At 38.1% G+C, this 14,079-nt stretch overlaps 2 protein-coding genes and 1 long non-coding RNA gene across 4 annotated transcripts in view; 1 reads left to right on the top strand and 2 right to left on the bottom strand.

Annotated features, from left to right (window-relative positions):
- LOC109421313 (uncharacterized) overlaps positions 1–9,112 on the bottom strand; it is a 98,271-nt gene extending 89,159 nt beyond the window's left edge. Inside the window, exon 1 of one of the 2 annotated variants that reach the window (XM_062849526.1) lies at positions 8,982–9,112. The gene's annotated coding sequence lies outside the window, so the exon portion shown is untranslated. Of the gene's footprint in view, positions 1–8,315 lie in introns of both variants that reach the window. The other variant, XM_062849524.1, reaches the window with a different exon arrangement.
- Positions 8,792–9,921, top strand: LOC134287557 (uncharacterized). The gene is made up of 3 exons (XR_009997378.1): positions 8,792–8,932; positions 9,029–9,147; positions 9,782–9,921. It is a non-coding gene; the product is annotated as an uncharacterized LOC134287557 (long non-coding RNA).
- Positions 9,710–11,751, bottom strand: LOC109621874 (ribonuclease P protein subunit p30). The gene is made up of 4 exons (XM_029871761.2): positions 11,542–11,751; positions 11,126–11,226; positions 10,108–10,526; positions 9,710–10,037 (listed from the first exon to the last, which is right to left on the bottom strand). Exons 1-4 carry the CDS (start codon positions 11,630–11,632, stop codon positions 9,761–9,763), a joined length of 888 nt encoding a protein of 295 aa, XP_029727621.1. The 5' UTR covers positions 11,633–11,751; the 3' UTR covers positions 9,710–9,760.
- Between the last annotated feature and the right edge of the window lie 2,328 nt (positions 11,752–14,079).

The following is a 14,079-nucleotide window of genomic DNA, read 5'->3' on the forward strand; positions in this document are numbered from 1 at the left end:
ACGGCGCGTTTTGGTACCGTGACCGGCCCTAATTCTGCGCAGTCCCTAATTCGGCGCACTTTCGCGAAAATACCACAAAATCATGGGCGCTAGTTCAATATTAGCTTCAAATATATTTTTTGAATATTGTTTCAATAGTAATGAAAAAGTTTGTGAAGAAAATTTTTTGAAATCAACGACCATTATTTTGTAAAAAAAATAAAATGATGTTACAAGTACTGGAAATTGCCTGAAATCTGTGTCCGTTAGCGAAGCTGCTAAAAAGTTGCCTCATGAGCTGAAACATTTTGCGACATAAATAATGAAGAGAATGTCTGCTTTTCCATGCGCATCCTGTACTGCTGTCTTCGAGGAATCAGAATCGGCAAAAAACAATTGAGTTTTCTTCTTGCTTGTTTAATCTTCTTGTTCTTTTTAGGTGCGCAGAATTAGGAACCGGTATTAAATAGTGGTCCTAATTCTGCGCAGACATTTCAACACTAAGTTTTGAACATATAATTAATAAACAAACATCATATAAATGCCAACATAGTTATAACTAGTATATTCTATGTTTCTAGCAATCCGGTGAATGTAATTACGTCTCAACAAGTTAGTTTATAAACTTTGAAGGTTAATTTACGATTCTTGCATTTTTTATCTGAGTTTGTGACCGGACTAACCACTTGTTTTAAACATTTGCTATCAACCTCTGGGGAAATTTTATGTAATCATGCAAGCATTCGTCAAATGCGATATATGATGTGAGTTTACATGGAATTTTCTTAAACAATGGAAACCCTGAAGTTAGACAAGAAAGAAGTCTAAGTTTGCAAACAAAAATTGTGCCACCTCGTCATGGCGAAAAAGTTTATAATGCCTTTAGAAATGAAAGTTAATTTTACTAATATGTGCATATGCGGATAACTAAAAAACTTTACGTAGAAGTATTCGATTATGCTAATGCTACAAAATCCTTTTGTGTATTATGATTGAAATTCCCTTTGCTCAGTAATCAAAGTAGGTAGTATCAATGTTGGGGACATGCAATGTTCCAAAATGGTCGTAATGTCGTATAAAAGTTGAAAATGAAGAATTCAATTGAATTTAATCTATGAATCATGTTCTCATTACAATATGTTATCTTTTTAAAGTTTTTCTCATGTGCGCAGAATTAGGAACACTAGTGCGCAGAATAAGGAACATTCCAAAAATGGGTGCGCAGAATTAGGAACAAAGACACACTTTAGAATTTTCATAATTTTACATATAAATTGAGTGATTTGTATAAGAATTATATTTTTCTCTTATTTACAAAGCTAATAACTATGTGCGGTCAAAAATTCAGCCAAATCGGTTCGATTTAGAATTTGTTACAGCTGATTGAAATTGAAAAAGTCTTAGGTGCGCAGAATATGGGCCCTCCACGGTACCCACTTTCTGGTCGGTTTACCCTAACTTGCTCCTGATTTTCGGGGGTGTGTGGCTCGTGTGTTGCTAGTGCTTATTTCGGAAATTACACATTTCAAACGAAATCGTTGTTTTTGATGATTGTTTCTCTTTCTTTATCACTTTGCGCGATATTATATGTAGCAGCGAAGCAGTGTCGATGTTTACAGCGCATTTTTTCTATCAATTAAGCAATCAAAACAAAAGCATTGGACATCATGTTGAATCGAATGCTGGGTTGATGATTCTGGCCCTTCGTCATCCCCCTGGAAAAAACGGATCAGGAGAATTAATAAACGTTTTGTCCTAGGTGATGTATGATGGAAAATACTCAGCAACAACGCTTATCAGGCGAAGAAGACAATAAAACAACAAAAGATCGCTGGGATCCTGGGTTTCTAGACAATATTTTTGACTCCCGTCAATGAATTCATAAGCATTTGGGTTGCATAACACAAAGCAGAGATTCAGTTGTAAAACAATGTGAAAATCACGACATGAAAGGTGAGAAACAAATGCAGGGTATGTGTGCCATCAAAAACAAGCGATTGATTCCATTCTTTTTGTTTTCATGCGTGCTCACTTCTAACAAAAAATACAAAAATAAGAAACAAAACAAACAATGCTTCAATCCTTTGTTTTTCGTAGGATGAAAATGGAAGTCACATGCTTAACAAAGGGAGTCAATACCCTAGGTATATTTATGTTACCAACAAACTCGGGAGAGATTGTTGTCTTAATCTGCATTTTTGCCGCGTCTAAACTTTTGCTGCCCATTACCATGGAGTACCTAAATGACTTCGATTTGGCTGAAGACGTTGCTCTTTTAGCTCAACGGCGCTTTGAAATACAGAGCAAGCTCGATGATCTTGCCGATCACTCCTCAACGATAGGTCTTACCATCAACTTCAACAAGATTAAATCGTTAGATGTAAACACGTTCCACCCTCCCAGATTTACGGTAGATGGGTAAGCAGTGGAGAATGTTGAAAGCTTCCAATATCTTGGTCAGTGAAGAGAATTCCGGAGAAATTCGCGAAAAGGTCGTAACTGGCAAAATGTACACAATTTAAGTGATTACAGTCGGAACCCGCTCGTTGAGCTACAACCTCCACCCAACCAACGAATTCGATTCGCTAGTTGGGCGTGCGCATTGTTTTTTTAAATCATGTTTAGGTTGGAAGCAAAAAGGAAAAATTTTCAATTTGTTTTACATTTAGAGCAAAACTGATACGTTTTGCAAGATACAGGTACTATTCGATATAACGTACAAAAAAGTTTTCTCTTTGTACGTTATATCGAAGTGTACGTTATATCGAAGCAGAGAAAAATTTAATATGTTTTATGCTAGTATTGATGTATTCGACGTGAAATTAATCCCAAATAATGATTTCGGTGAAATTCACAAAACCAATAATGAAAAACTTGAGTTTTGACGAAAAAGTCATTTCGTTTTTTGTGCTTCGATATAACGTACATTTTGCTTCGATATAACGTACACAAAATTTTTCCCCAAATTGCGCTAATTCTGGGTAACAAGACTAATGCTGCAATAAAACATTGATTTGAGTGATTTAGTAGTTTATCTAAGGGTTATTCGTGGAAAAAATAAAATTTTTCAATGTTGTACGTTATATCGAAGCAAAATGTACGTTATATCGAATTCGCTATATCGAGGGTACGTTATATCGAAGAATACCTGTACATATATGGCCAATGCGAGAAATAATTATTTTCACCCATTTTCAGTAGGTGAAATGAAAATATAGATGTTTATGAAACCACCCGGACCAAAAAGCACAAAACACTTTCAATGATCGACAAAATAAAGATTGCCGATGTTTTGCATTTGTTTCGAAGTAATTGTACATATTCATTTTTTTTAAGAAATATGAAATAGAAATTTTTTCTCGATTATCAGTAAAGTTTAAGCAACCAAAAACTCATTAGCTCGCCCCTCGGACTTACAGATTGGTTGTCATTTTCAGTTTGACATTGAATAATGACATCCAGGTACTTTTTAGTTGGCTGACAGCTCAACTAACGGGGCCCCAACTAAAAAGCCACTTAACTATTAAGCCCCCAACCAGCGAGTCATGACTGTATAAGAGTGAAAAGATGCTAGATTTTCCTACCGAATACTCACAAACTTTCCTTGATATCACATTTCTAACTATTGAAAATCACGGGTTGAGTGGAAGGCGTAATTCCATTCTGTGTCGCACGAAACAAAACAAGAATTACGCCTTCCACTCCTGGTGTTTTTGTTTACGAAAGTAAAAGGCGAAATTGAAATCACAACGTAAACACGGCGATAGTGAAAGGCGAAACTGAAATCAAAACATAAACACGGCGAAAGTAAACGGCGAAATCCTGTCAAAATCCAAAACAAGGTGAATAGTAAAAGGCGATTCTGAAATTGATATCGGTTGAAGGCGCATAGTACCGTATTACCCCGCTAATACGACACCGACTGTTGTCGTATAACCGGGGTAAACTTTTAATTCGACAAACTGGTCACTCTACACCACCAAGCTCATTGAAATTTGGCAACTCTATTTTTGTTTTTGTTTTGATTTCCGGATTTGTTATGAAACATAATTTCATCAAATATTGCGGTGGCGCGAATGAAAAGCTCGTTCTTTCTACGATTGTTGCCATCCTCAGTTCATTCCGGTTGGTCTCCAGGCGGTTTGGGTGTTGAATAGCACCAACTCAGAACTTCCGAAATTTGTGGCTGCAAGAGGAGTTGCTGCGGGTGCGAGTATAAGCGCAATATCAAACTGTTTTGCATTTACAGTGTACATCGCTGTGACATTTGAACACTTTTTAATTCGACATGTGTCGTATAAGCGGGGTACGAATTAAAAAGTGTCGTATTAAAACGTGTCGAACCAGAGGGGTAAGACGGTATTGGGCGTATTTAGCATTATCGGGCATCAATTCGGGCGTAATAAAATAAATGCAATTTTTAGTGCAAAAATTAACAAATTTGTATTGTTTTATTAGATAATCAAGAAAATGTGTCAGAGTTGTGTCATTTATGCTTGTTCATGTTGAATTACTCTGAATTATTCCTAAATAGGAATTGAAATTGTATCAGCAAAATTCGATTGTTATTTTCGCAATGTTATTGCTTTGTCAGTTACGCCCTATTCGCGAATTATTCCGGAATTATTGTCAGACAAAAGAGGCACAAAACAAGCAACAATGAAAGTTGCGCCGATTACTCTTTATCCCAACTGGTAACAGATAATGACATGATCTCGAAAATTTTTGTTGCAGACAAAACGGAAGCTGAATTTGTTGCGTACTTTTCAACTCGTGAATAATAAATTATTACTAACCCAAAGAAGAAACTGTTTAATGATAGATCTTCAGCAGAGTTGCAGTGTTTACCGACTCGAAGTTACCGTTCGAAAATCGCAATACAAGGCTTAAAAATCTCTAAACTTGTACAATGTTTATTCTATTATTTTCAAGTTAGTTCAACCATCGCGCAACAATAATGACAATCCATCCAATGCAACATAAGTTTGTCCGACAAACTTATGTTGCATTAGGTGGATTGTCATTATTGTTGCGCGATGGTTGAATTTTGATTAACTGCTCATGGAATACCTACCCGGATTTCGTATTTGTGCGCCATTTTCCTTGATATTCCTTTTTAAATTCCTCTAGGAGATTCTTCCGGATTACTACCAGCATTTTTTAAACATTCGAACAATTCTTTCCGAGATTCTTCCTTGTGAATCTTCCAAGATTCCCGAATTCCGACCGTTTTTTCCTGTAGTTTTTCACGAGGATCCTACAGAAGGTCTTTTCAAAATTTCTTCAAATGTTTAAAGGCTCCAAGCACGTATATCAACCCTAATCCCACCTAATGCATCTGACAGGAGCCAACATCTATCGTGTATCCACAATGGAATGCTTTGTGGATACACAAATGTTTACATACAAGATGTTGGATTCTTTAAAATGGCGGCCTCGCACCCTGGTGGCTCCAAGAGGTACGTCGTGGGATTTCTTCTGCGTCTCCGTTGGATTTCTACCAGGATTTATCCAGAGATCTCCACATAACTACATACGTTTCTCTATGGATATATCACAGATGCTGTCGCGGTTTTTTTTTCTCTTCAAGATTTTCCGCGACCCTTCAGGTGTTTAGGTTCCACAGGAGATCTTCCCGGGTTGCTACAGGAGTATTCCTGGGATTTCTACTAGAGCTCCTCCAAGGATTTCTTAAGGAGTTTGCCAGGAAATTTCTGCATGAGTAGCTCCCGGGATTTCTTCCGGAGTTTCTCCTTTAATTCCTTCAAGAAATTTTCGCAAGCTTTCTTCTAGAGTTTCTCCCTGATTTTTTTAAACAAGTTTTTTTTACTAATTCTCGGGGTATTCCCAGATCTCTTTCCAGAATCCTTACAAGAAATTGTTCTGGGATTCAGGATTTTACTTTTGGAATTTTAACAGTTGCTCTTGGAGTACTAGCAAGAATTTTTCCGAAGTTCTAGCAGGGATGTCTCCTGGAATACGAAATTACCGGAGAAATATCAGAAGAACTTCTGGTGTAATTTGGCGAGAAATTTCGTAAAGAGTTTGTTTACCGACGGAGCAACACGCGACAGTGGACAAAACGAACGACGAGAAAAAACCGACGGAAAAACTACTAGAAAATTCTCGGAATAAAGCAAATTTACAAAAATGGCGTGCTTTTCGTTTCGTGTATTTCTTACTTCTAACCATATATGACATTTCTCTTAGCGGAACCTGTCGCCTCCGTCTCGGCTCGGCTCACTTGACGTTTCTTCCCATACATAAGATTTTCTTGCACATGGCCATCCATGTTTGGCCAAGGGGTCGTACAAAGAATCAACAACAGAGTTATTGGAGAAATGTCAAAATCTCTTCAGAAGAAATTCTTAGGAAAATTGGGACATCTCGGAAAATAGTGCTGGGAGTAATACCGGGAGGTAACCGTAACATTAAGTAAATTCAAGTAGGAACTTTAAAAATCTCTATGAGAAATCCCGCAAACACCGAGAGAAATTGCTGGAAAGCTATCCCGGAAACCCACTAAAAGAAAAATTCCTGAAGAAACTTCGGATATTTTTTGTAGGATCTCTGGGAGGAACCCAGCATGAATCTCTGGTAGCATATTGAGAAAACTTCTGGTAGATCAGGAGGTACTCCAGCAGAGACCTTCCTGTATAAATAATTTATTTAATTTTAATTTAATCTTGGGAAATTAAGAAGGAACTATGCTGCCGGTGGACGCATAAATGTCCCATGTGCAAAAACAGACAATCGAGAAAATCGCGTCCAAAGTTCGAAAAAAGTAAATTGTCTCAACTATGAAGTATAAGTGCTGAATCGTGTTCTAACATCAACCAATTTTGAATTTGAGCACTAATTTTTGTTTTAGAGCGATTTTATAGTTTCATAGGATTTCCAATGGAACGTGACGCTTATGCGTCCACTTTTAAGAATGTTACAAATCGGCCTTGCATTTTTTCAACAATTTTCGGAACAAACTACCAATTTTTATTTCCCCATATGACAGTACCCCATGATACATGGTCATGGGCTGCAAAATCTCAATATTGCCAAAAATGCACATGGGACAATTATGCTTCTACCGGCAGTATGCTGCCCCACTCGCATAACAGTCCCATTTGACTTTTCATCAATTTTGAGTTAACGTTACGAATAGTCATCATTTTCGATGTATGTACTTCCAAATACAATAATAAAAATTACGAAAAAAAAGCGACCCATATCAAAAGTACTCGCATAACAGTCCCATCATGGATTTTTGTGTCACCTAACACAAAACTGAACAACTTTGTAGTGATTGTGCAAAGCAATCTGTGAAAGTTTCGAGATGATCGAAATATTTTTCAAATTTTGGTGATTTTTCAAAGTTTTATATGGAAACAAGTTTTCCAACTTCAAATGCCGTTTTCTCAATTCCTACTTTTTACAAATAGGACTGTTATGCGAGTGGGGGCAGTATGCATGAGAGCGAATACGTAAAAAAAACCTCTGTATGGAAAACTTGGAGAACTGACGAAAGCCAGGAAAAACCTGGTAAACCTTCAGAAACAAAAACTTGGATAAATAGAAGGAAGAACTATCGGAGAGCAAATACTTAAGTCAAGTTCAAAACTGTTTAAGAAATGTAAAGGTTTTTTTCTGATCTTTTAGAGTTTATGGACGTACTTTTCAAAAGAAATGTTTGGTGGAAATATGAAACCAATTTCTTTCAATTGACCCAAAAGAACGTTAGGAAAACAAACTTGAAATGATACTTGATCGATTGGTAACAAGAAATCATTTGTTATATTTTGATGGTACATAGTTTCCAAAAAAAAAAAAAAAGCTCTGGGAGGAATTCAGTGATTTGGTGAAATTTATTGGATAATAGATTTTAGCATTAGCATTGAGCGAGTCGTACAAATTCGTAGATGGTACAGTTCTAGATCGCTTTTATGAGGATTGCCTTTTTCCCGTCCGAACCAAAGCACGGATTTCAGACTAATTTTTGACTCTTAGACAAGACTGATGCAATTCATCAATGTTTGAGAACTGTCGTGGCCACGTCCTTGCGGTTGTTAAGGGATGGGAAAGGATAGTTTGTTAGGCATCTTAGAAATCCCAGCTTAGAAAGCTGTACGCAGCTCTACGATCTCTAGGTATCACGGGAATTTAGATGTTGTTAGTGGATGAGTACGAGTACGTTTGGTCAAATTTACACGATAATAGATCTGGAGCATCTGTTATCTTGTTATACGTGTGTAATGTATTAGAAGGCCGGCTCCAGAGGCACGTTAATATCGACAGGGTATAGTTTCAATTTATTACAAATTACTCAACTCAGTAATACTTACCAAAATAATGAATGATTTCGTGCAAACCTAACGGTTTCATTCAGAAAATGCATGATCCATTCTGATTTCACCGGCTAGCAAAGTCCTTGATACACCATGTTCGAGTTGACGAGTGAAAATATTTTCACCAACACCACCAACCACTTCAGAAAACAGCATTCATAACAGTCCAAAATTTTCATAAACAAAGTAACAATCTTCCATGTGAAACAAAACTAAACTTCATTGATAACTAAGTTCGCAAACATAACGGGATAACACTTGAACACCATGACCGATTAAAAAATAGCCTATAATCTTTCCGTATCTGAAGCGTTTTTTCCCTTTTCACAATGCTTCACTGAGGCTCGAAACAACAGCGGTGGTGCTGGTGGGGCCGCGCATCACTGCTTCTTGTTCTTATTGCTTGCTTCTTCGGGGCTCTTCCACCTCTCACACACCGTGAAGGAAGCCGAGCCGACGAAGCCCCAGCGCAGCCAAGGAACACCGAAAACTTTTCACCACTTTTTTCAATCGCTTCAAAAGGGCCCGAAAAATGTCCGCTTCGACCGGAAAATATCACCAAACAACTGCCGATCACTTCCGCTACCGATGGCACATATTTTCGACCGGTTTCGGTAAGTTTTTCCACCACTATCAGAAGATAAAACGGGATAAGCTACGCACCATTATAAAACACCTCCATTTTGTTTCACACACATTCTGGTTTTCAGTCGTTCGTCCGCTGCAAAGCTGACCAGAGCCGAGTGTTTAGCCAGCCACGATCTTCTAGGGGTGGTCATTCTGAAATATTCGTGTTATACGATAAGTCCAACAAACTTAAAGCAATCGAGTAAGTTGCCCTCAGTTTTGTAAGGCCAGTTTTAATGTTTGGTTTCTTCTAGCTAAGGCTAGAAAAAAAAAATTTAAAACTCGCCATACAAAATAAAACAGCATTGCGAACGGCCTACAAAAAAATATAAAAAGGTTTGTTTTAAAATACATTTTTAAATTTAAATAAAGCTATTTCAAATTATATCGAATTGGATAAAAGAAGACACCCTCAGTTCCAACAACAAAACCGACGAAAAATGTGACAGTGCTTTCATCGATTTAGCTCAGTGACACGGTACGATCGTTTGACGTTTTGACTGCTACTACTTTATCGACGTACACGCTCGTTAAAATTTATTGAAAATGGAATTAATTTATTTAAAAAAAAATCGCAAATCTGGCGTTCGATTTGAATAGTTCGTAAGGTTTGCTGTGATTTCTATAATGCAGATTCGACCGATCCAAATCGAACGCTAGAAATGTTCAGACATTCTGTTACATTTTTTACCACCCGTCTGTCCAAGGTTTATCTATCGATTTCTTTTTGTGGTTCTCACAAGTGTTTTTACTACCTTATGGTATATAAGCATATACAAAGGCAGTGTATTTCAAACGATAACGGATTTCAATCATCAAATTTTCGCTATTTTCAGAGGCGGTTCCTGACCATCATCACTCTGCATATCCTCATCTGGATCCATTTCCTCCGACTCCTCCTCGTCGCTATCGCTGATAGGTTCATTTACCTCCGAATCTGAATAGTCGTCGCTGTCTACCGCCCCCTGACGCACGCTTATCACTACACCAGCTTTGCCGTGCCTCCGGGCATCCGCGTTGATAAGCACTTTCCTGGGCAAAGCCAGAATGGCGTTTTTGGACTGTTCTTCACTTAGTCCGAATATTAGGCCACTAGAATAAGAAATCATAACATATTTTTTGAAGATGGTAATTTTTCTTTGACAAGACGTGCATTACTCACAGATTAGCAATGTCATAAGGCCCCCGCACTTGGAACCGATCTCTGGCTTCGCTGCTAATGATGACATTCTTCGACTTCCCATAGGAATGGTACTTGTGAGCTCGGTTGATAATATCTTTCCGATCGTTCGAGTTGACAATGGCCGGAGCGTACTTGATTTCGAACATGATGTTCCTGTTTACCGCAACAAAGTAGAACTTCCGGCTCATTTTAATTCGCACCGTGTCCGAGTTGTACGAAATGATATCACAGGACATCGTTTGGCAGGCATGTTGAAAGGCATCTTCCGTTATGGGCACTACGGCCACCAAATGGTAGCCGCGAAGTTTGGCTGAACGGGTGGTTATTAAAGTGACGTTTCCTTCCGTATAGACTATGGTCAAGCGGTTTAGTAACCTCAGGCGGCCACTCAGCTCTTTCTGTTAAAAATGGTTGGATCGATAACATTTCAAATTACTATACAGACGTGTTTAATGCGAGGTATGCACTTCAAACGGAATCGCTCAAGTAATTTTCGTTCAGTGCATCATTTTTCCGTGACCGGAATGGTCAAGAAATTTAACACAGCAAGCCCCAATTGATTTGACATTTCGTATCAGCTCCGTACTAGAATCCGGAATAAAGCAACGCTTTATTTCTTGAGCGATTCCTTGCCTGAATTTTCCACGCATCGAGATAGGCCAAGAAATTTCTTGCGATCTCCGTACTACCCATAAACCATAAATTCGACAATGATTTTTCATAAGGGCCTAACTGACTTGATCGATTTCTCTTCATCGATTCTCTCTTTCGCTAATAACTTGATCAAAACAAACAAAATCAATATTCTCATTGTTTCTATAACAAGATGTAGTCGTCTTCTTCACATTTCAACCAAAAAATCTTTGGAAAACTCAATATACATTCTGTAATAACACAAAGAGAGGATCGATGAAGAGAATTCGAAAATGTCAGTTAGGCCCTAATGAAAAATCAGTGTCGAATTATTATCATAAATTTTCATAAGAATATTACTTACGCTCAAGGTTTTCAAATCAACGGGAGCTGGTATTGGATCGCCTTTTTTGTCGCAATTATCGTGATTGTAAATTTGTTCAATGGCCACATTTTTAAAACCCACTGAAAATAAAAACGAACAATATTTTATGGATCACCCTAGTAATCATTTTGTTTACAATCTCGAAGTGTTCCCACAATAGAGTTAATAAACTATAGAGGATGAATGTCGCTGCTGTTCCCTTTGTTCTCGCTCGCAAACATGTCGGGTATCTATCTGTCAAACTGCATACTTTTTCGCTTTGACACTTATAGCCCGGCCTATCTCCGCCAGCAAGAGATGTTTCGGCAGCGACGCCAGCGACATTCTTCCTCTATAGTTTATTACCTCTATTGTTCCCACGCAACGCATCGAAATACCAACCCAACAATACTTACATTCATCCAATTCTTTCAATATTCCTAGAAGTTCTTTGGTCGAACTGTTGTACGGCACACAGAGATCACTGAAACCAGTAAATTTATTCATATTTCCATTGAATTTCTGTGGTAGAACTATCCAATTTGAACGAGAAAGTGAACACTGGGACCGGGTTTGGAAACAGTGTTTACATCAACACGTGCGATGAGCAGTTTGATCGAGTTTTTAACCAGAGCCCCGGTACGGCTTTTGACATTTTGTTTTGCCAGAGTCGAACTTTTGCAGGATCGAGCTAAAAAAAACCTTAGGGGAAAACTGCAATAGACAAAAATAACTTTACTGGAGTTCGATTTGAATAGGTCGAATCTACATAGGAATCACAGCAAACATACGACTTATTCAAATTGAAAGCTGTCGTGAATTCAAACGCCCGACAACGCCGAATTTTCACCGATGCGGAGCACTTTGCGGAGCGCGACATGGACACGTCCGTTCGTCTCCAAATCCGTCAAAAGAAGAACGACAAAAGAAGAACGACAAAAGCCAGTTCTTATCTTTATTACGAGATTTAGCCCGGGACTAGTTGTTCATCTCCCGACCCATGGTTTTATGAGGTTTTATGTACTTCCCTTCCAGAGAAAGATCTCACACTTTTGTGAGTTTTGTAAACAAATTTTCATTTTTGTTAAAACTTTGTAACGGTCAGACATGTGATACGAGCCTGGATACGAGAGTGGTTTCCGTAAAGAAAGAGTATCTTGAAGGCAGCGTTCAGTAGTGTGATCGCGCGGTAGTTCCCGCAATCCAACTTGTCGCCCTTTTTGTAAATGGGACACACGATACTTTCCATCCATTCTTCCGCTAATAATTCCTCTTCCCAAATTTGGTAATGGTTAAAAAAAATGTAGTGCTCTCACCAGCACGCTGGGAAGACAGTCGCGCTTGGAATCAGGACACCATATCGACAGTAGCTTTCACTTCAAGCAGCTTCAATATTATGTTTTCAGTTCAAAACCGAATTAGCGACATTTTTCTTTTACTTCCGCTGCTTTTTCCTTGCGTTAAACACAATGTCGGAAGTGGGGCGCTGTATAGAGCACCAGGTGTACAATACAGCGCCCCACTTCCGACATTGTGTTTAACGCAAGGCAAAAGCAGCGGAAGTAAAAGAAAAAATGTCGCTAATTCGGTTTTGAACTGGAAACATAATACTGTAATTTTATTGAATATTATTTAATTAGAATATTATACATTTTATTCCACATCTTACAATCTAGTATCCGTTCGGTGCTTGTAGTCCTCCACCTTGCTTCAGTGTTGCCAGGTTTACCAAGCACCGTACGTACAACTAATCTCTGTACGCAACACACGCTTCACTATCAAGGTTCACCCATTCTGCTCATAGAGCGACCTTACGAAATTCATTCTAATCATTAGTCCTGTTCAACGACGTAGGTTGAACTTGCTCGAAGTTGCTGCATCCTACTCTTACCCATTTTTCAATAAACGGGAAAGAGTGGGATGGAGCAAGTTCGAGCAAGTTCAACCTACGTCCACGTCGTTGAACATGACTATTATGAATATATTTAAGAGCCGTTTCATAAGTTATTCCTTATCGAAATATTAAGTTTATTTGGCTGTAGTGTATGAATCACATGCCGCCGACTTACTTTTAGCATGATGAAACTGTAGGCCGACCACCGAAATGAAGAACGATTACACGATCGCAAAAGAAAAAAGACTACGCGGAATGTTGTTACGAGCTATAGCGATATATCGTGTATTTTAGAGTGACTGGAAGGTAGAGTGGAGTCAATGTCAAAATTGGAACAGCGATCAACTGTCAAATCCATACAAAAGGGCCTTTTCATTTGACGTCTAAAATCGACCGATTTTGGGGGTCTTCGACAGTTCTCCTATTATGTTTCCAGTTCAAAACCGAATTAGCGACATTTTTTCTTTTACTTCCGCTGCTTTTGCCTTGCGTTAAACACAATGTCGGAAGTGGGGCGGTGTATTGTACACCTGGTGTTCTATAAAGCGCCCCACTTCCGACATTGTGTTTAACGCAAGGAAAAAGCAGCGGAAGTAAAAGAAAAAATGTCGCTAATTCGGTTTTGAACTGGAAACATAATATCATACGCAGTTTTCAGGGAGTTATCAAATCTAAAGGGTAATAACTAAAAATTAATAACAAATTTAGTATTCATTTTGATATTTTATTGGGCATTAATTTACATGAATAAGTAAAAATTTAAATTAGATTTTATTTTAAATTTAGAAGAATCTCGTGATTGAAAACTTGTTTTGTTTGATGCGATATTATCAGAATATGGCACATATTAATGGTGTAGTATTATCGATTGTAACATTAACATTTCATCAACAGTCATTTCTAACTTGGAGCCTGAACGAAGAAAAGTTGTATGGAAATCGGATATGATATCCTCAGCATAACTACACCATGATTCAACTAAAAGAATAATGATGGACATTGAAGTGACAAAGAAAAGTAAATTTGGAGTCAAAGGACAACTGCCCTTAACCTTCCGTAA

Source organism: Aedes albopictus, chromosome 2 (genome assembly GCF_035046485.1).
Source record: "Aedes albopictus strain Foshan chromosome 2, AalbF5, whole genome shotgun sequence".
NCBI lineage: Eukaryota > Metazoa > Arthropoda > Insecta > Diptera > Culicidae > Aedes > Aedes albopictus.